The 20,112-nt window shown below is 34.0% G+C and overlaps 1 protein-coding gene and 1 long non-coding RNA gene across 4 annotated transcripts; one reads left to right on the top strand and one right to left on the bottom strand.

Moving 5' to 3' along the window:
• Positions 1-8,359: 8,359 nt before the first annotated feature.
• LOC127138421 (uncharacterized) lies at positions 8,360-9,610 on the top strand. Its single transcript, XR_007808769.1, has 3 exons — positions 8,360-8,435; positions 9,113-9,335; positions 9,500-9,610. It is a non-coding gene; the product is annotated as an uncharacterized LOC127138421 (long non-coding RNA).
• A 6,422-nt stretch (positions 9,611-16,032) lies between these two features.
• On the bottom strand, positions 16,033-19,674 carry LOC127138394 (uncharacterized). Of its 3 annotated transcripts, XM_051064841.1 has the most exons (3): positions 18,609-19,674; positions 18,272-18,376; positions 16,033-16,301 (listed from the first exon to the last, which is right to left on the bottom strand). In XM_051064841.1, exons 1-2 carry the CDS (start codon positions 19,405-19,407, stop codon positions 18,369-18,371), a joined length of 807 nt encoding a protein of 268 aa, XP_050920798.1. In that variant the 5' UTR covers positions 19,408-19,674; the 3' UTR covers positions 16,033-16,301; positions 18,272-18,368. The 3 variants fall into 3 exon arrangements, with proteins under 3 accessions (XP_050920798.1, XP_050920790.1, XP_050920803.1); XM_051064833.1 differs by having other exon boundaries at positions 18,272-19,674; XM_051064846.1 differs by lacking the exons at positions 16,033-16,301; positions 18,272-18,376 and having other exon boundaries at positions 18,412-18,725; positions 18,802-19,673.
• Positions 19,675-20,112: the final 438 nt, after the last annotated feature.

Below are 20,112 nucleotides of genomic sequence, written 5' to 3'. Positions count from 1 at the left end.
GGGCTTAATGTGATTTCGCTAGAATGAAAACGGGTGAAATAAGAGTAAAGGAACTAGGACAGCTATAATGGCATTACTTGAACTGGTTTGCATGAGGTGAGGTTATCTGGGGTTGTGAGTGGTTGTCGATGTCAAGATTAAACTCAAGTCACTTCTAAAAAAGGTTTACATGCAACCTAGTACGAATTGATGTGTGTTTTGAAATTTCATCTGGCTAAATTTTTTAAGTTCTATATCGTATTTTGCTTGAGGACAAGCAAAGATCTAAGTATGGGGGAGTTTGATAACATGAAATTCTATCACATTTTAGGACTTAATTCAATTAAATGATATTATTATTTACTTTAATTTATTTCATTTTATCGGATATTACGCGGTATTTCCTTTCTATTTATCTCAGGTATCTATTTGAAGCAAAAGTAAAAAAAAGGAAGAAAAGGAGGTGCAAAAAGAAGTTTTTGGAAACAAATAGCAAAAGCCAAGCCCAACCCAAAGAAGGCACAGGCGTTGTGCCTGTGACGAGCGTCACAGAGGTTGTGACGAGCGTCACGCTATATGCACTTGTGTGACGAGCATCACACATGGTGTGACGGACGTCACACCATTCCCCTATATTTGAGGCACAAGGAACGCTTCAGAGAAGTTGAGTCCTATTTCCACGCCCAACTATTCTGCACGTTGAAGACTTTTGACGCAGAAGGCAGTTGCAGGAGGTAGCATATAAATAGTAGCTTTTTGGAAAGCTCTAGGTTCCACGCTTTTTCCAGATTTTTGCCGTTTTCGCATTTTTCTTCTTCCAGCAGCTTAGGCATATTTTTACAGTATTACTTTTACAAATTTCTATATTGTTTTCTTTTGCAATTCTATTTTCCTTTCTAGCTCTTAATTAAATTTTCGCACAATAGTTTCTACACCGGAAACTATTGTGTACCTTTTACCGGATCTAACCTTACGTTAGAATCTAGTTTTTTTATTCCTTCGTTTTATTTTTCTGCCTGATTGAAGAACTCAAGAACAAATCCAACCGGTCTGTGGTGGAGTGTTCAAGACTGCTATTTAATTATTCATGTTCTATATTTATTTGTTGAATTTATATATGCTTGTTTTTACTATTAATTTATACTGTTTGCCTGCGATGAGTCTGTTTATGCATGATATTTATTTAAGTCTGTTTAGCATGTCTGGCTAATTTATTTAGGTATCGGTATGTAAAGTAAGCGGAATGAAGGAATCAAAACTAAGTTGGTTTAATTAAGTTTAAAATTAAAATCACTCTTTTTACGGTCTCAATTTACAGGTTTAACAACAAAGTTTTTGTACGAAAGTAAAAGACATAAAGAAGTTAAAATCAATAGAGCGAGAGTTTGAGGTTTTGACTGGACAGTGTAAATTGGACATTAATTCTAGATCAGGGCGAGAGCAATTTTTAGAGTTAATTAAATTCTAACCTTTTTCAAAAAGTATTTTTAAAGATTGAATGTGAGGACGAGAGTTAAGCATTTGAATTTAATTATATAACCTAAGTCAACAGAGCGAGAGTTTGAGATAAGGGTGTTTAAACGATTAGTGTTTTCTTAAAAAGAGTTTCTACGGATTCTATTGTTTTCAAAAAGTGGTTTTTGACTTAACTATAAGTGACAACTACGTTAATATAAAATCATAGTTTATTCAACAGAGCGAGAGTTTGAGATAAAACTTTTAACCAATAGCGTCAACTGAAAAGATTTATTTTTAAAACCAAGAGACCAATAAAGAATTGATTCCCTAATTACGACGAATTACGTACCGATATCCGCTTTATTGATATTTAATCTAGATTTTAGTTTAGTTTTAACTTTTCCCCCAAACAATCAAAATATCATCTGCCTTAGCTTTACGAAGTAACCTTAGATAACGGTATATCGATTCATAAGTCCCTGTGGGATCGATATCTTTTAAAACTACGCGATAGAACTGTGCACTTGCAGTTTGTACCCCAATTCGACTCATAAAGTCGAGCGATCAGAAGGAACCCACTTATGGAAATAATCTAATTCAGGAACAAGTTTATGGCGCCCCAAAATTGTTTTGGAAAAAACACAGAGACTAATGACATTAATCATACATTATTGCCCAAGATTCTGACATTAACATCCTTCAAATGTCCTCTCATCACTCCTATATAAAGGATGGAACGCTTCTCAAAGAACCAATCGAAAACAGACGAGAATACAATACTTCCACTATATTCATTATTCATTCTCTCACACGAGTTGCTGCTCTAACGTGTGAAATAATTCTTTGCTCTTACATTGTGTAATTTCTGCTTATTTTAGAAGCACCAATCATTACTATAATCATATTATATTGCTAAGAAATTTCCTCAAGTGACTTGTGAAGTCTGTAAACTTGAGAGGGCTAAGAGATCTTTATTCTCTTAGACGATTGTTCGCGTAATCTTTCAAGATTAGTGGATTAAGTCCTTTTTGAAGGCGAAATCACTTTGGTCGGGTGGATTGGAGTAGCTTTGAATTTCAAGCAAACCAGTATAAAATTTTGTGTTGAATTTATTTGTTTCTGCGTGTGTCTAAATTCCAAAAAGTTTTGTTTTCTCAAAACAATTCAAACTCCTCTTTCTTATTTTTCTCTACCTTCAGTTGCAAACCTAAATTTCCTATTTTATTTGTCACAAGAAAGTATTGCCTCCACAAAAAGATTGTGGTTTCTAGATAGTGGATGTTCAAGACACATGACAGAATATGCTTCCATGTTCATTAAGTTTGGTGAGAATGAGAGTGGTCACGTCACATATGGAGACAATACAGAAGGTAAAATTCTTGATGAATGTATTATGGGAAATCCTTTCATAATTACCACTGAAAATGTTAGCGAAGGGGATTATGAAGGAGAAGGGCGATCCAAACGCAGCGGAAATTAAAATTTTCTCCTTTAGTGATCCTTACGAATGGGCATGATCAGTGATAGAATAGTTACCTCTTGTGACGATTGAAACCTTTGATGCAAATCCATGGAGCGATCACGAACGTTAAACGACGACAACGCATCTACTCAGTCCACACGAACGGATTCCTTCAATCTCAGTGCTAGCTGCTACGAATGAAGGCTTTGAGTGAGAGAAAGAAATAGAGAAAACGAAATTGCAACCGCACGAAATGCTTCTGCATAAGGGTTCTATTTATAGAACCACTTGTGTGGGCTTCAAGCTAAAAAGCCCACTTAAGTGTATGTGGCTCATATCTTATAATATGCCAAAAACACTTAAGCGCGTGGTACCTTACCATATTTCGTATTCTATTTAAGTACACCGTACCTTACGATGTTCTACAATTCACTTAAGTGCACTGTACCTTACGATGTTCCTTAGTTACTCTATCTCTCATCAATCCGTCCTTTGTGTGTGACCCTGTAGGTTTTCGCGGCATTGACAATTATATTAAATCACGTATTTAACATAATAAACAGTGAGCGGTATCTAGCAACACATCACTGCTACCCAAGACACGAAAATGTCATGTGATCTAACAAATCCTTCTGTGATAATACTTATGTGTATAATTACCTTTTTGCCCTTATGTCTATATTGAACACAAGGCATAGACCGTGTCATCCTTGTCCAGATCAATATTGGGCCCATAGACATTTATCCTGTTACGTAGGATGGGCAAATTCCATCTAGGTCACTCATGTCCCTTAGCATGCTTCGTGGAGTATCCATCAATTGTCTTTATGGTTATCCAGTTACAGACAACGTTTGATCAGCAATAAAGCACTCGACTCTACATCTAGGGTCCATAGTGGTTTCAGGTCGAAGGGTGGTATACACCATTATCACCATGAGAATAACTTATGACACTTTGCATAATATTCTATATAGTATTCTCATAGCGGGTCAATCCAGTATAAATATTACTCTTAATATTCATACATATGTTTAAGACTTGATAACTCCTTATCCATGATCCATGAGATGTGATCATCAGTCTATATACATAATAGTCTTAATGTTTTAATGTTATTCCAGTTCACAATAAAGCTCGACTACGAATACTTTAAAAATAGTGTCCTTATGTTTAATGTGATCTCATGATTAAGTCATACTTGATACATTAAACGGACTAGCTATTCTAAGGACTTTATTAAACAAACATAATAACGAAAAAGCTTTTTATTATTAATAAATAATTCGATACAAGTACCAAAAGTATTGGCCTCTAGGACTTACACCAACAGATTAAACACAACTGATTAAGTATTATTCAATTATGTGACAAAGGGTATTTTGTTGTTTTTTATACTCTTATTTGTGTAATTGAGCATAAGACTAGTAAGGGCCTTGTGTTTAAGGATTCTAGGATTGAAAATATCTATACAATTGATTTAGATGATGTCTCAATGCATGAGATTAAGTGTTTAGTAGCTCAGAACGAGGATTTTTATTATGACAACGCTTGAGCCATGTGCATTTTGACTTGCTAAATAAGATAGCATCCAAAAATCTAGTAGTTGGTCTTCCAAAAATAAAGTTTTCAAAAGATAAATTATATGATGCTTGCCAAATGAAAAAACAAACTAGAATGTCATTTAAAATGAAGAAGATTATTTCGACATCAAAACCTCTTGAGATTTTCCATTTAGACTTGTTTGGTCATTCGCGGACAAGAAGTCTAGATGATAACTATTGCGGATTTGTGATTGTTGACGACTACTCTAGATTTACGTGGACGCTTTTCTTAGACCATAAGGATGATACTTTTAAATCTTTTGTTGACTTTGCTAAGGTTGTTCAAAATATTTTTGGTTTTAAAATCATCACTCTTCGTAGTGATCATGATGGGGAATTCGTTAAATCATTTTCAAAAAAATTGCACAAAAAATGGTGCTGCTCACAAGTTCTCATGTCCGAGACCTCTGCAATAAAATGGTGTTGTAGAGAGGAAAAATATTTAATTCACTATGGATTTAATACGAAGTGGATACTCAACATCATAATAGTTATAATGTATAGACAAGTTCTTTCTATGTTTTCAACATATCTTTTCCCTTTGCACCACCTTACATCTTATTAAAATAGAACTCAATGTAATTATATTTATAATGAGGATCTAAGACACCCACAAATAAAAGATTGATATCATCACTATCCCAATACTTATTAAACTTTATTTGCATATTTGTAGTCGTCGATCTCAAAGTAGCAACATCACTATTTGACCATTTCTATAATGACTTCTCAATGTTGCACAATGAAGACAGTTGTCATTACACGATTTTTACGAGTAAATTCTTATGAAAGTATTGAAATAATGAGCAAAAGTCATGCCAAAGTGTGAAGAATAGAGCAAAAATTAAAAGGAGTGGAAGAATTGGGACTTAGAAGAATTATGAAGAAAAAGTAAGAAAAAAGCAACGTTGACCCCTGGATTTCACGCGCATGTGATGCATTCCATCGTGGTGCAGTGAAAGGTTCATTGTGGCGCAATGCATCCAATCGTGGCGCGATGATGCAAAAAATTATGACACGCTTTACAGCCTTAAATAAAGAATGTTGGCTATTTTTTTAGGGTTCCGAAATTGATAGAGAGAGTGACGACTGAAGATTACCAAAGTGACAATTTTGAGGATTTGGGAAGTCATTGAAGACTTTATTCTTCCTTGATTTTCATGTTCTCTCCACCTAAACTTATGGTAATTGTTATAATGACTATGAGTAGTTATGTTCATTAGTTTATGTCTTTTTAGATAAACCTTCTACTACTTATTGGACCATATGGTTGTTTGATGTTAATTGAATTATCTTATGTTATTGTTATTATTTAATTGTTCTTGATCTTAATGATTTTTATGTATTGACGAATGCATAAATTGATATCAGATGAGTAGGAATTTCTGGCGTTAGTCTACCAATTCAAACTAGGTCAATTATTCAACTTAGTAATTAACTATGAATATGTAATTATAAGTTGTGTCTTTTGAATTAACGAACTTAGAACACCTAATTAAATTATGAATTGACCTAAGGAATTAGGAAATTATTGGGTAGATTAGTAAGTTGTACACCAAAGAATTGGGTGTAGTGGTCATATTAATTCTCTGTAATACTTTAGCAGATTATAAATTTGATTAATGCATGATTCACCAACAAGTATGAGAAGGGGAGTCGAAAGAAGATCTAATCACTTTTAGTAATTGAAATTAACTCCATTAATTTTTCGTTTTTATTCTTGAACCGAATAACTTAAAAACCCTCCCTTTGGTGTACAACTTACTATTGTTGCTTGCGAATAACTATGCTCAACTTAAGAATTCTCTCACAGACAAGAATTTCAATGTGGTGAGAGACCTTTTGATGTGGAAAATTTAGAAGGATATGAGGAGTTGAGTTAATGTTGGAGAAGAGAGGATGGATGACGGTCAATAGCATGATCAAAGAAACCAACAAATCTATTAGGCTCGAATTTTATACCAATGTCGCTTTACGTCTGTTCAAAGACTACGCATCTTATGTGTTAGGTAAGAGTATTTATTATAGCCCTTCTAGAATTAATTATCTTCTTCATATCCTACCTCCTTGTAGATGCAGTGTACAAAATAGAAGGAGTATTCACTTATGGCTGAATGGGTTATTATTAATGGAAAACAGTTGAGGTTGTGTAGTATAGATACGCACCCAATACCAAAGGCATGAGCCTCCTTTATTGTCCAAAATTTAGAGGTCAGATTTGACCAATAAGATTTTATAGTAAATAGGTGTCCTACTCTGATGGACATCCTAAATGAGGAACCTATTTATTTAGGGATCTTAATTGCTGATAATGTTAAATTCATGGCTGACACTCCACAACAAAGTTGTCGACATTTTTATTTTATTAATGAGTTATGAAGGTGAGATGGAGTCCCAACTCAACCTGATGATGTGATGATTAGACCTATAGCACCAATAAGAAAAAGTACCATGAGAAGATTTCCAACACAAACACTTAATGAAAGTGGTCTAGATGAAGTACAATGAGAGGAACAAGATCCACCATCCAGAAATTAATCAACCAGAAGGAGTCCGACAACAACAAAAACCAGTTGACCACTTGCAAAGGCTTGAAGAGTATGCGCTTGGAATGACATCTCACCCAACTTTTATGTTGTGGCTCCAAGATTTGGACCAAGTTATCAATCATTCTATGATGATCATAAAGATCATATGTAGGCCTAAAGCTTGCGAGGACTTTTTTCAACTACTGCAGATATGGATACATACTTTGAGGAGAAAAGTCAAGTCTTAGCTAATAGGCGAGCTGAGATGAGGACTACTTAGGCAAGACAAAATCAAGCATTTCAAAATGGCATGAACAATTTGAACAATTTCTTTAACTCTGATGACATGTGAATTAGGAGTTTTTTTTTAGTATTTTCATTTTTTATATTTCCCTTTATGCAATATGATCCAAGTAAGAGTATTAGCTATCTATGAAGAATGATCTTCCCAATTTGTACTTTTCTTTGTTTGAAATTAATGAACTTTGCTTTTGTTGTTTCTTTCTGTTTTAATTTTGCTACCTTACCAATGTCAGCATGAAAAAGAAAATAAAAAGTTACTAGCACTATGCCAAAAAGTGCTTTTGGCAGCACCAAAAAGAAAGCGCTTTTTAAAAAAAGCGCTGTAATAGCTTGAAAAAAAATTCGCCTATGTAAAGAAAGCGCTTTTAAGGTAAAAGCGCTCTTATAGGTCTCCACTTATGAAAGCGCTTTTAAGGTAAAAGCGCTCTTATAGGTCTCAGTCTCACATCTATGAGTTTCACACTTATGAAAGCGCTTTTAAGGTAAAAGCGCTCTTATAGGTCTCATGGGTTTCACACTTATGAAAGCGCTTTTAAGGTAAAAGCGCTCTTATAGGTCTCAGTCTCACATCTATGAGTTTCACACTTATGAAAGCGCTTTTAAGGTAAAAGCGCTCTTATAGGTCTCATGGGTTTCACACTTATGAAAGCGCTTTTAAGGTAAAAGCGCTCTTATAGGTCTCAGTCTCACACACTTATGAAAGCGCTTTTAAGGTAAAAGCGCTCTTATAGATCTCATGGGTTTCACACTTATGAAAGCGCTTTTAAGGTAAAAGCGCTCTTATAGGTCTCATGGGTTTCAGACTTATGAAAGCGCTTTTAAGGTAAAAGCGCTCTTATAGGTCTCAGTCTCACATCTATGAAAGCGCTTTCATGGTAAAAGCGCTCTCATAGGTCATTTATAAAAATTATAATAAATCTAATATTACAAAATCCCTGACTTTCAGAAATCCCTCTTTCACTCTCTCTCGTTCGAAGCTCTCGCTGCCCTGGAAAAAATTCCACAGAGTACCTGGAAATCTCAACGATAAACACTGCAAATTTGAAAGAGACTGCATTCGAAAGAGAAGGATTCAATACCTGGAAATCTCATTGCGTTTTAAGGTTAGGTTTTCGTGTCTTTCTGTTTTGCCCTAGAAGTCAAAGAATAGGTGGTCGATTTTGGTTTGAATGGACTTGCATTGCTACATTATGGGTTATTTATTTGTCAGTATCGATTATTAGAGTTTGTGACTATGTTTGCTTAATATTCTGTAACTTACCGAAAGTTTCATCTTGTTCTGATATAAATGATATTCTGTAACTTGCATCGCCATTGACTTAGAAATAATGTTGGGAGTTCTAATAGAATCAGTGCCTTTTCAACATTTGTTTAAATTTGCTGAGAAAGTAGGAAGGAATGAACTGATATGTTTGCACCATTGTATCCTCATATTCTAACTATTATTGAAATTTCAGAAAGTGATTTTGATGTTAAATGTTGGATACTCAAATGGAATAACTTTGTCTGCTACAGTGATATATGTGATATGGTTTCAAGAACTTAGAGCAATGTCTCATATTTTGGCAATCCTATTACATGTTGGTTTGAATGAACAATTAAACTTCAAAATGTACATTCATATTTTGGCATAACTTTGTCTGCTACAGTCATATTTTGGCAATCCTATTTAATGTTGTAAAATGATGTTTTAATATTATGTGAATTTTTAAGATGGTCACTGTAGTGTAAAATGAACCCTGATGGACTATATGTACATTTTTCATGTGCTTGTCTGCAGGTTGTTGAGTATCGTGGTGAGCAAATAGGAGGTCTTGAGGATCTGAGGGAACCATATATGTTGTTTTCTTCCTTTATAGATAAATTCTTGCTTAGCTTTTATTACATGGTTTGCGTCTAATTGAAAACTTCACGTCTTTGCCCATTTCAGGTTCTTACAAAATCGGTACTGCGTCTGAATCTGTTAATGCAGCTTACATATTTTCTAGAAAAGATCTTTCTCGGTATGTCTTTCAGCTTAGATATTATACAAACCCAAAGCATGTGTTTAATCATTTAGTATCTAGAATGAATCATTATGTTCAATTATTCATGTTAAGCTAATGAATCAAGTTACCAAAATATGTTAGTTATGTATGTTGCTTTATTATTTGACCTTGATATGCAGGCCTGCTATACAGATTCCCTGCGCAAGCAAAGCTGTTGTAGCTGTCCGGTTCTGTCCTATATTTTTTAATCTCAAAGCGACAAACTCAGGTACTTGTGCACTTAGTATAGTTCTGTTTACAACCAGTAACTATGTACAACCAGTTATATGTGGTACTGTTCCAATTAAACTGCCTGTGTGGGATGTATTCCGTCTTAAATCTATATGACCTCTTACTAGTAAAGATCATGAGTGGTGGCCTAGAGGTTCAAAGTGATTGGTCTGAGCTAATTAGACAGTTTTATATTTTTCATTTCATTTTTATATTTTTTCTTTATTACAGGTTAAATGGCTAGTGATCAAGAAAACTCACAAGATGCAAATGCTCCTGATGATACTTCAGAAAAAGAAATTACACGAGGCATCACTATTATGAAGAGTATCATTCGTGATAGAGATAAAGCAGTAACATATAATGTAAATTGGAATGCTGATAACCAACTAATTGGGTCTAATGCTGCAAAGTTGGCAAGCTACATTGGTACACTTGTTCGTATGCACATTCCAATCACTGCTACAAGATGGAGTAATAAAGAGTTGGGTAGCGCTAAAGATAAGATTTGGACTGAGATACTGGTACAATATATGATTGTTTATATTTTCTTTATATTGACGATAATGTGTTTAAATTACTTATACTAACACACTCTATTCCAATATTTTTTCGTAGAGGTCTTTTAACATTGAAGATACAACTATCCGAAAAAAGTATATACTTCAATTGGCCGGAAAAAGACACAGAGGGTGGAGAACGTTTTTAACAAACAAGTATCTTAAGGACAAAGAAAAATTTTTTGTTGAATATGATCCGGAATATCCAGTGAAGTATGTGATCTTCATTACAGAAGAAGAATGGGTTGCTTTTGTAGCCCAAAGAAGAGACGAAAATTTCAAGAAAGTGAGTGCCACAAATCGCGAGAGAGCGTCAAATCCCACGTATGCATACAAAAAAGGGCGTTTGGGATATGCACGCTTAGAGGAAAAAATTGTAAGTATACAAAAATGCTACGATCTTATTAATTGTCTCAATGTGTTATAATTGATTATCTTATTATTTGTGTCAATGCGTAGTTAGACGAGACGAAAAGTGACGCAACATCACTTCCGCCACATGTTTTGTGGAAAGAAGCTCGTGTGGGAAAGGATGGAACTGTTAGGGATGGCGTTCAACATATTTATGATGAATGTGTAAGTAGAACATTGTGTCTTTAATTAAATCAAAAGTTTAATAATATATAATTAATTTTTTTATCTCCACTAATAATTTCCGATATGTAAATGAATTTCAGGAGACCCTATCTCAATCGATAAGCACAGCTGAGGACCAGGAGAACAGGAGCGTACTTAGTAGAGCACTAAATGTTCCTGAGTATCCCGGTCGGGTGAGGGGTAAAGGGCATGGTTGTACTCCAACTTCCTTGTATAAGAATCCAAGGAGAAGAAATCCTAGCAATCAAGAAGTGATGGAGACGTTGCAGGCATTACAAGTGCAAGTTCTTCAATTGCAAAAGGATAATGAGAGATATAGGTGTATGGAAAAGTGCAGTTCACAGTTGAAAGAAACTAGTGAGAAAGCCAGTATCAATTGTCAAAATAAATTTCCCGAGGTAATTATATATGTTATTTTGAAATTAAAATAGCACATTTATGTTAATTGAAATATATACACATTAAAAGTAACATATTTATTATTGGTTTAGGGCATTTCATCTTGTCAGCTATACTTATCGTCACCGACTTATCGCCTAGTTGGCAAGGGAAAAGTGCACAACACTTCGGGAGATTTACTTCACCATAGACCGCTCCCGGATGGACACCTTAAAGTATCAGTTGATGTTGTATTAGATAAGGATGCGTTGCTACCGATACCTGACATTGTTTCAGAGACAACATTGCTGCGAGATGCAATAGGATCATTTGTTGCATGGCCCTTGGATCTCATTTTCATTGATGATGAGGTATGTTGAATTCAAAAACCACTATGAATCTTTTAGTATTCAAATGTCAATTCTGAACCGTTAAGTTAATTTTTTTTACATGGTAATTTTAGACGCCTACAAAACCCGCATCTAAGGATAAAGGGATTTTGCGGCACAACGAGTCTGTTGCATCACAAAAAGAGGTATATTGAAAGTGTTAATTATATGATCCGAATCAAAAAATGCATGATTTTATAATTTACCTATGTTATATGATTTCTATGTAGTGTCTGAAACAATGATTTCTATGTAGTGTCCTCTACAGCGCAACGGTATCGATTGCGGATACTTTGTAATGAGGTTTATGAGGGAAATCATTAATATGAATCAAATAGAGATTCCAATCACGGTATGGATTTATAACTTAGGATTTGTTTTAATATTTATCGAATATTTCATATTATTTATTACTCTTAACTAAATCATGCATATTATGTTTTGTTATGTAGTACTTTGATGAATACAAGTGTGCTCATTACACGAGACTGCAGTTGGAACAAATCAAGGAGGAATTGTGTCAATATTTTATTGAGAAAAGATTAATTAGTATATAATGGTTTCAAAATAACATGAATACTTTGATGAAGAATGGTTTCTGGTTGGCAAGTGTATAGTTCTTTATATTTTTAACAGATTAGTTATGACTCCAAATAGGCCGTATAACATATTAGTTTTGACTTGTGTATAGTTCTTTATAATTTTAGTGATATCTTTAATTTCATGGATAGATTAATGTGTTCATTCTTGTGTTGGTTTGCTTTAAAAAATTACAAATGCTTGAATTATGACTCCAAATGTATTCAGTGCCTATCTATCCTTGTGTTGGTTTGCTTGAATTATGACTCCAAATGTGTTCATTCTTGTGTTGGTTTGCTTGTGTTGGTTTAAAAAATTACAAATGCTTGAATTATGACTCCAAATGCTTCAATTAGAGAGGCTTGATTTACAGGTTTATGGGATTATTCCCAAAAAATATTACAGGTTGAAATGGTAGGCTTAAACTGAAGGCAGCGTTTTGTTATTTTACTAGAGGAAAAGACAGCGCTTTTTAGTAAAAAGCGCTGCTAAAGGTTGTCAATAGAGAGCGCTTTTTACTAAAAAGCGCTGCTAAAGGTTGTCAATAGAGAGCGCTTTTTAGTAAAAAGCGCTGCTATAGGTTGTCAATAGAGAGCGCTTTTTACTAAAAAGCGCTGCTATAGGTTGTCAATAGAGAGCGCTTTTTAGTAAAAAGCGCTGCTATAGGTGGTATATAGACAACCTTTAAGAGTGCTTTTTACTCAAAAGCGCTGCTAAAGGTTGTCAATAGAGAGCGCTTTTTAGTAAAAAACGCTCTTAAAGGTTGTCTATATACCACCTTTAGCAGCGCTTTTTACTAAAAAGCGCTCTCTATTGACAACCTTTAGCAGCGCTTTTTAGTAAACAAAAAGCGCTGCTAAAACCTATAGCAGCGCCACCTACGGCAGCGCTTTTAAACGCTTTTAAAGGCCAAAAAAAGCGCTCTCATAGGTCTTTTTTGGCGTAGTGTAGAAAAAGAATGAACCAAAGTTTCCTTGTAGATTGAAAGTTAATAAAGAAAAGGGAAGTTGACTACTTGTACATAATCTCCGGATACTTCAGCTCGTAAGGTTTGAACCAAATATTTTCATTATTCACTTTTGTGTCTTATGAGAGTATATGTGCATTAGTTATTTATTAGATTTTGCATTGTTTATAATTTAAGCCTATTGGTCTGATAAATACACACGAAGGCAGTTATTTGTAAAAAAATCTGAACCTTTTTACCTCACTTTGATCCTTAATCATTCTTTCGGTGACATATCCTTTATTATATAGTCATTTGAGTTGAAATATAAATCTTTCCACCCTCTTTCGAGTTAGGTAGAAATATTTATTTTACTTGTCTACTTCCAAAATAATGTTTGGGGTTGCTCTTAGAAGTTGACAACGAATAAGTTTGGGGTTGGAGTACTGAAGAAAATTGGTCAAAAAGAAAGAAAAAAGTAAGAAGTTAAATAGGTTCTTCAAAAAAATTGTGAAAAAGAAAGAAGAATAGGACCGACAACAAGCATTCTCTAGTATCAAGTGAATAAGAAAATAGTTATATGGAGGGACTCTGGTAACAATAGGAAAATTAGGTACTTAATTCCAAATGTTTAGGCCTATCATCCTAAATTATCCTACTATGACATAAGTCATGTTACAACCTTGAAAAGACCTCAAAATTGTGTGTTTATATATGAATTTAATTGATTTTATTATAAACTTTAAAAACTCATTATTAAATACATTTGTATGTTGATTGTGTGACTACCCTATCAAATTGAGTACATATATATGTAAGATGATGTACAAATTGAGTACTTGTATGTTCGGAAGAACTTTCCTGAGTTACTTAGATTGAAGTAGGGAATATAAGTGTTTATCAGCAAAATAAGAAAGATAATCATCATTGGCAAGGGTACACATTTTAATTGTGATGAAATGCTTAATGTGCATACATGTTACTTTATGACAACCAACAAAGTAAGTTTGGGCCTGTGATGACAATCATCATTAAGTGATTTTTATGAGAAAATTTGGATGAAAGTGTTGAAATAATGAGCAAAAGTCATGTCAAAGTCTGAAGAATAGAGCACAAACTACAGAGAGTGGGAGAATTGGGACTTAGGAGAAATTTGAAGAAAAAGTGAATAAAAAATCAACATTAGCGCCTAGATTTCACGTGCACGTGATGCAGCCCATCGTGGCTCGATGAAAGGCTCATCGTAGCGTGACTCATCCTATCATGGCGCGACGTTACAAAAAATTCTGACACGCTTTGCAACCTTAAATAGAGAATATTTGCTACTTTTTTAGGGTTCCGAAATTGATATAGAAAGTGACAACTGAAGATTACCAAAGTGACAATTTTGAGGGATTTGGAAGTCATTCAAGACCTTATTCTTTCTTGATTTTCATGTTCTCTCCATCTAAATTCATGATAATTGTTGTAATCAATATGAGTAGCTAGATGCATTAAATTAGGTTCTTTTAGACCAATTTTATTTTACTTGTTGGACCATATGATTGTATAATATTAATTGAATTATTTTATGTTATTTTTACTATTTAATTATTCTTGATCTTAATGATTTTTTATATATTGACTAAAGCGTGAATTGATATCAGATGAGTAGGGATTTCTGATCGTTAGTCTGCCAATCTCATATAGGACAATTATTCAACTTAGTAATTAACTAAAAATAGGTAATTATAAGTTATGACTTTTGAATTAACAAACTTAGAACACCTAATTTAACTCTAAATTGGTCTAAAAAATTATAAAATTATTGTATAGATTAATGAATTATACACCAAAGAATTGGGTGCAGTGGTCATGTTAATTATCCGTAATACTTTAATATATTATAAATTTGACTAATGAACAATTCATCAACAAGTATGAAAAGGGGATTCGAAAGAAGATCTATTCGTCTTTAGTAATTTAAATCAACTCTGCTAATTTCTCGTTTTTATTCTCTAATTTCAAAAACACTGGAGCATGTTCCCAATCAATATTCATAGAAACATCAACTCCTTCACTAGCATGAAACACACTAAATGAGCTATCTTGATATCGAGGTCAGATAAATGTCTTTTTCATATTTGACATCAACTTATAACATCAAATAGGTGGAATTTCACTTTGTTATCACATTAAGCACTATCAATGTCTTACTATCTATGTTACAATCAAGTGTACACCTTCTATAGGAAGATAATATAGGTAGATATGACTTAACAAACTTACAGGTAACCCTTGCCTTAAAAATGAATTGATGAATTCATCCATTGTTTTCAACTCATCACTAGAGTTTAAAATGTATATTTTGCACCTCATATGCATGTAGTCTCCCTTTATAAAAGTGCGTCCATTCCAATCACTCATTCTTCTAATTAGATATGTGAGTGTAACATTATTATCACTTACATTATCAATAGTTACACAATAAAATTTTGTAATCCCCCGTTCTTTCAAGCATGCCTCTAAGTTCTGGCCAATTTTCCCCCATTATGATTCGAAATCAGATTAAAACACAATATTTTCTTATTCAGCTTCCACCCCTCATCAATGTAATGACAAGTTAGACACACGTAATTCAAATTTTATACTCATGTCCAACAATCAGTGGTAGAGAAACCATTTGTATATATGAGAACAATGTGCTCTTCAACATCTATTTTTCATAAAAGTGACACGCGTAGGAACTTTAAATCTAGGAGAAGCCACACTAACAAAATACTTAAATCCTTCATTTTCAACATGTTTAAAAGCAAGCTCATCCATAATTATCATATTTGCAGGGAATGATCTTGTTAGTTCTTCACTAAATTTGACACATTTAAAACTAACAATGATACCAGGGTCATCTTCACTCCCTTTCCCAAGTACAATTGTTTTTTTATCTCTTATCAGATTTCCTATTTGGATTTTTAGAAAGTTTCAGAAGATATTTGTTCATGTTAATGAATCCATTCCTAGAACTATTGCATGCATAAATTTTAGTACAAAAGATACATGTAGCCTTGCCATTGTCCCTTTATGAAGTACAACAAAGCATTAGAAGATTGTATACTAGGTTTTTTTTCAATACATATGTACCTTCTGGAATGGCACCTTCACTTATTCCTAGTAGTATTGGTGTTTGAGCTTGAGGTGATTTTATCGATCCACTTATTGAAGAAGAATTAGCTTTTGTTGTGCTGCATGTATTCACTTCCCATTTGCCTCAATTTTCAATTACCTATAACAAAAAAAAATAGTAAAATAGACACAAGATCAAAAGAACCAACGGAAAAGTATAAACAACTAAGCAGACTTAGGAGAAGAGATGTATCATGTTGGAAGGTTGAGAGTAGTCCTACATAAACTAAAATAGATTGACGTCTCCATATTAGCTACAAGAAAATAATTGTTTGCAATGAACAAGGCAGATTCATTGTGACCTTCAAGATGCAGTGAGTCACACTTATCAACAAACATGTTAAACCAAAGTTACATATGTTTATTGGTACCAAAAAAAATTTCGATCCACGGATTAAGTTGCATTTACAAGTAACAATGAGATTAATAAAATGAAGAAAATTAACTAAGAGAATTTGAACCACGGAGAAGGAGACAGGAACAGAGCAAATGTAGCGAGACCAATAGTGGTGGTGACCGGCGAGAGCAACCGTTTGGTTAGAGTAAGTTTTTTGTGACTTAGGATTTGATTACCAGTTTCATAAATAATGATGGAGAAGGATTGGATTGGTGCAAAATCTAGATTTAATAATGAACTCGTTAAAAAATTAAGTGGGTAATTATAATTATTTAGGGTTTACCGGATTAACAATTCTTAAAAACTAAACTGAGAACATAATCAAACCACTTTAATTTTCATCAATTCAATTTGGTTTTTAAACCAAATTAGAAAAATCGCTTTTCTTGTTTGATTTGATTTGGATGGTAAACTTAATCGGGTTTTTTATTCGCTTACATCCCTAATTATAAGATTCTATTGTCGGATTATTACAAGCCAAAATCTATTTTTACATTAAAACAATTAAGTGACCCCAATAGTAGTTTAGAAAGATTCGACTATATTGGATTTGTCTAATCTTAAATCAACTCGGCTCAAATTTGTATGTAAGTGGCAATAAGAAAACATCTTAAAACAATTGGTGTATGAAGACTGGCAATTTAAAGCGCAGCCAATAATACAATAGAATTGAATAAAAGTACTACACTTTTCTCAATGATATTGCATATATAAGGAAAGAAGTAAACAATCCTATTGAGCACTTCCACACATAATGGATGAAAGAATCAAATTGTTTGGGGACAAAATCATATTGATTTCCTAATTTGTTCATTAGAGGAAAGCTTTTTTCTTTGTGATTAGAGGGAAGATAGGTCCACATGCCATTTCTTAATGTTTTATTAGCACCAACCAACCAAGTAAGTTGTGGTGGTTCATAGTGCATGATTCTAAGGTGCAATATCATTCATTTAACAAGCTTAAAAAGCAAAGCTATTTTTCTTATATGCCTATACAAATGATGCACAAAGTGGAAAAAATGCACTTTAATGAACGGTGATTGTTGAGCTAAGCAAAGAAGTGTGTTGTAGAGAATATTTTTGAAGCATGAAAAAGCTACCTGATAGAGGTGCAACATGAAAACTCAATGAATTTAGTGGGGAAGAAAAGTACAGCTTTAAGACTGTTTTGAAAATGACATCATAAATAGGTGAGTGTTGAGTGCCTCAGTGACCCATAGTATAGTCATGTCCTCAAATGTTGAACCTAAAAACTAGCTTCCATGACCAACTTATCAAAATACACACCTCATAAGATATTCTCCTAAATGGAAAAATGAAATAACTGGATGAAACTTATTGGCTAAAAAAGACAAAAATATGTTGAAACTTGTTGCAGATTAGTAATAGAAACTACACAAGTCTTCCCTTAAAATGGAACACTGATGTTTAGAAAACCAAAACAAGAGTACTTAGAGATAACACCAATCTAAAGTATACAATGCTAACTGGTAAGTATTTTAAATAGTATGTAGCTTCAATATTCATGTATCAGAGAAAATCCAACAAATATAGGATAGAGATAGTGAGAAAATCATAGTGACTTTCCCTCATCCCTACACCTAAACTAGCTCAGTCTGTACCAAACAAATTTCAAATCAAATATGGAACAGCAATATGGCAAGTCTCAAATACCTGAAAATCTAATCATGAGATGCATTTTTTGTCCCTGCAAGCTTGAGTTTCTCCTCGTACAAGTTTAATAGATAAGACGACTCCTTCTCAAAACGTTTTATAAACCTATCAAGAAATACCTTCTCAGTCACAAAAAATGGAGAAGTTAAGCTTGCGTACTTATTTCTCAAACCATTCATCAAAAGAAATTGCACAACCGAGGCCCTTGGAATGATCCTTTTTTCCAAACTTAAGCAAAAAAGCGTCGGATGCTTGGCAAGGGCCAGAGCATCCCAGCTCAATTGATTTACCCAGAAATTCATCACTAAATTAATCTTGTCAATGGATGTTAACATACAATTAGGTTGCTTCTTAAATGCTTCAATGACATCTTGATCAGACCAACCCCATTTCTTATAGGTATCAACTTTCTGGCTCCACCTGGTTTTGGGTAGTGATGCTTTGGCAATCAATGCTGCACCAAAAGTATAATTTGAAGGATTAAACCCCAAATCTTTTAATTCCTCCACTAAACTCACCATGTCACGCACCTGAAATGTCCGGTTCCTTTGTCGAAGAATTCTGGTAATGATTGTGTGGGCTACTCCATTCTCAATGAGCGTTGTAATATTACGCGGCACAAGAGGGTGATAGAGTAAATCTGGATTCTGAATTGCAGAAGCAATAACGGCCCTGTCTGATTGCGCGTATCTATAAAGCAATTCATAGGTTGGGGCTATATGATTCTCCAAGCTTGGACGCAAAACTCTAGGGTTCCTGCTGACAATGTTAACAACGTCAGCGATAGAAGCACCTTTGGAGAGAAAAAATAGAAACTTTGGCAAAACCCTTTTGGAGAAGTCGCATGAAAGCAGCCATGGTTCCTTGGCAACGATGTGGCGTAACTGGGAATTAGAGAAACCGTAGTCTGTGAAGAAGTTGATAACAGAGTCAGGATTTTGGGCGGTTTTGAAAGCAAGACGGTAGGTGGAGCAAAGTTTGGAAGCGCGTTGTGGGGAGAAATCGAAATTGTTGATGAGGTAGGAGGCTTCGAATGAGGTTGAATCGAAATGTACAGAGGATGGTGATGGTTGTGGGGAAGGTAAGCAGTTGAGATGGGTTAGGGTTTTGATGGGAAATATATTGAACTTCAACATGATGATCGAAGGAATGAAAATTGAAACTATTTAGTTCATCAAAAGGTTGGGGCTATTGGGGCTACCCCTCAAACGAGGATAAAGATCGGTGAAGTAATGGACGTTGATTGCTGCAACTATTTGGATAAGCTTAAGCCTGTAAAAGTTAGAGTAAATCTCAGACACAAGTAAACTTATCAAACCATTAGCGTACATCGGGAGTTCAACCAATAGGGTCAACTAGGAATAGACAACGGAATGGGTTTTGCGGTTTCGGATCCAAAAGCCTCATCCACACCAACCTGCGGTTGAGTTATATAAACTTATTTTTGTCTAATTATTGAATCGGGTTAGATGAATTGGATTAGGACGGGTCACCGATTATTATAATCTATTTAATCGGATTATTGGATTGATTTTTTATTGAGTCCAAAAACATATTTTTAGTTAAAAATTACTACAACTTAAATCCTAATTACCAAAGACCTTAAATCCAATTGCCTTTAAACATAAATCAAATCCAAATTACTTGCACCTTAAATTAAACATCAAGATAAGTACAAGTTACAACAAATTTTAACTTGAAAAGTAATAGTGTTATAAACAAGTATCAATGGCCTTTTAATAAGAATATCATCAATAATTTGACTAGCAAAACATTCCCATTTTACCCCATAAGTCCAGCATGCGCAGCAGATCTGAATATGTTTAGAAATAGAAAGATTA

The sequence above is a fragment of the Lathyrus oleraceus genome, chromosome 1 (assembly GCF_024323335.1).
Source record: "Lathyrus oleraceus cultivar Zhongwan6 chromosome 1, CAAS_Psat_ZW6_1.0, whole genome shotgun sequence".
Classification (NCBI taxonomy): Eukaryota; Viridiplantae; Streptophyta; class Magnoliopsida; order Fabales; family Fabaceae; genus Lathyrus; species Lathyrus oleraceus.
Note: the sequence above shows the minus strand (reverse complement) of the source record. Positions and strands in the feature narration are given on the sequence as shown.

Coding starts and splice junctions, on each gene's coding strand:
- LOC127138394 (XM_051064833.1), bottom strand. CDS start 19,407: ATGTTGAAGTTCAATATATTTCCCATCAAAACCCTAACCCATCTCAAC.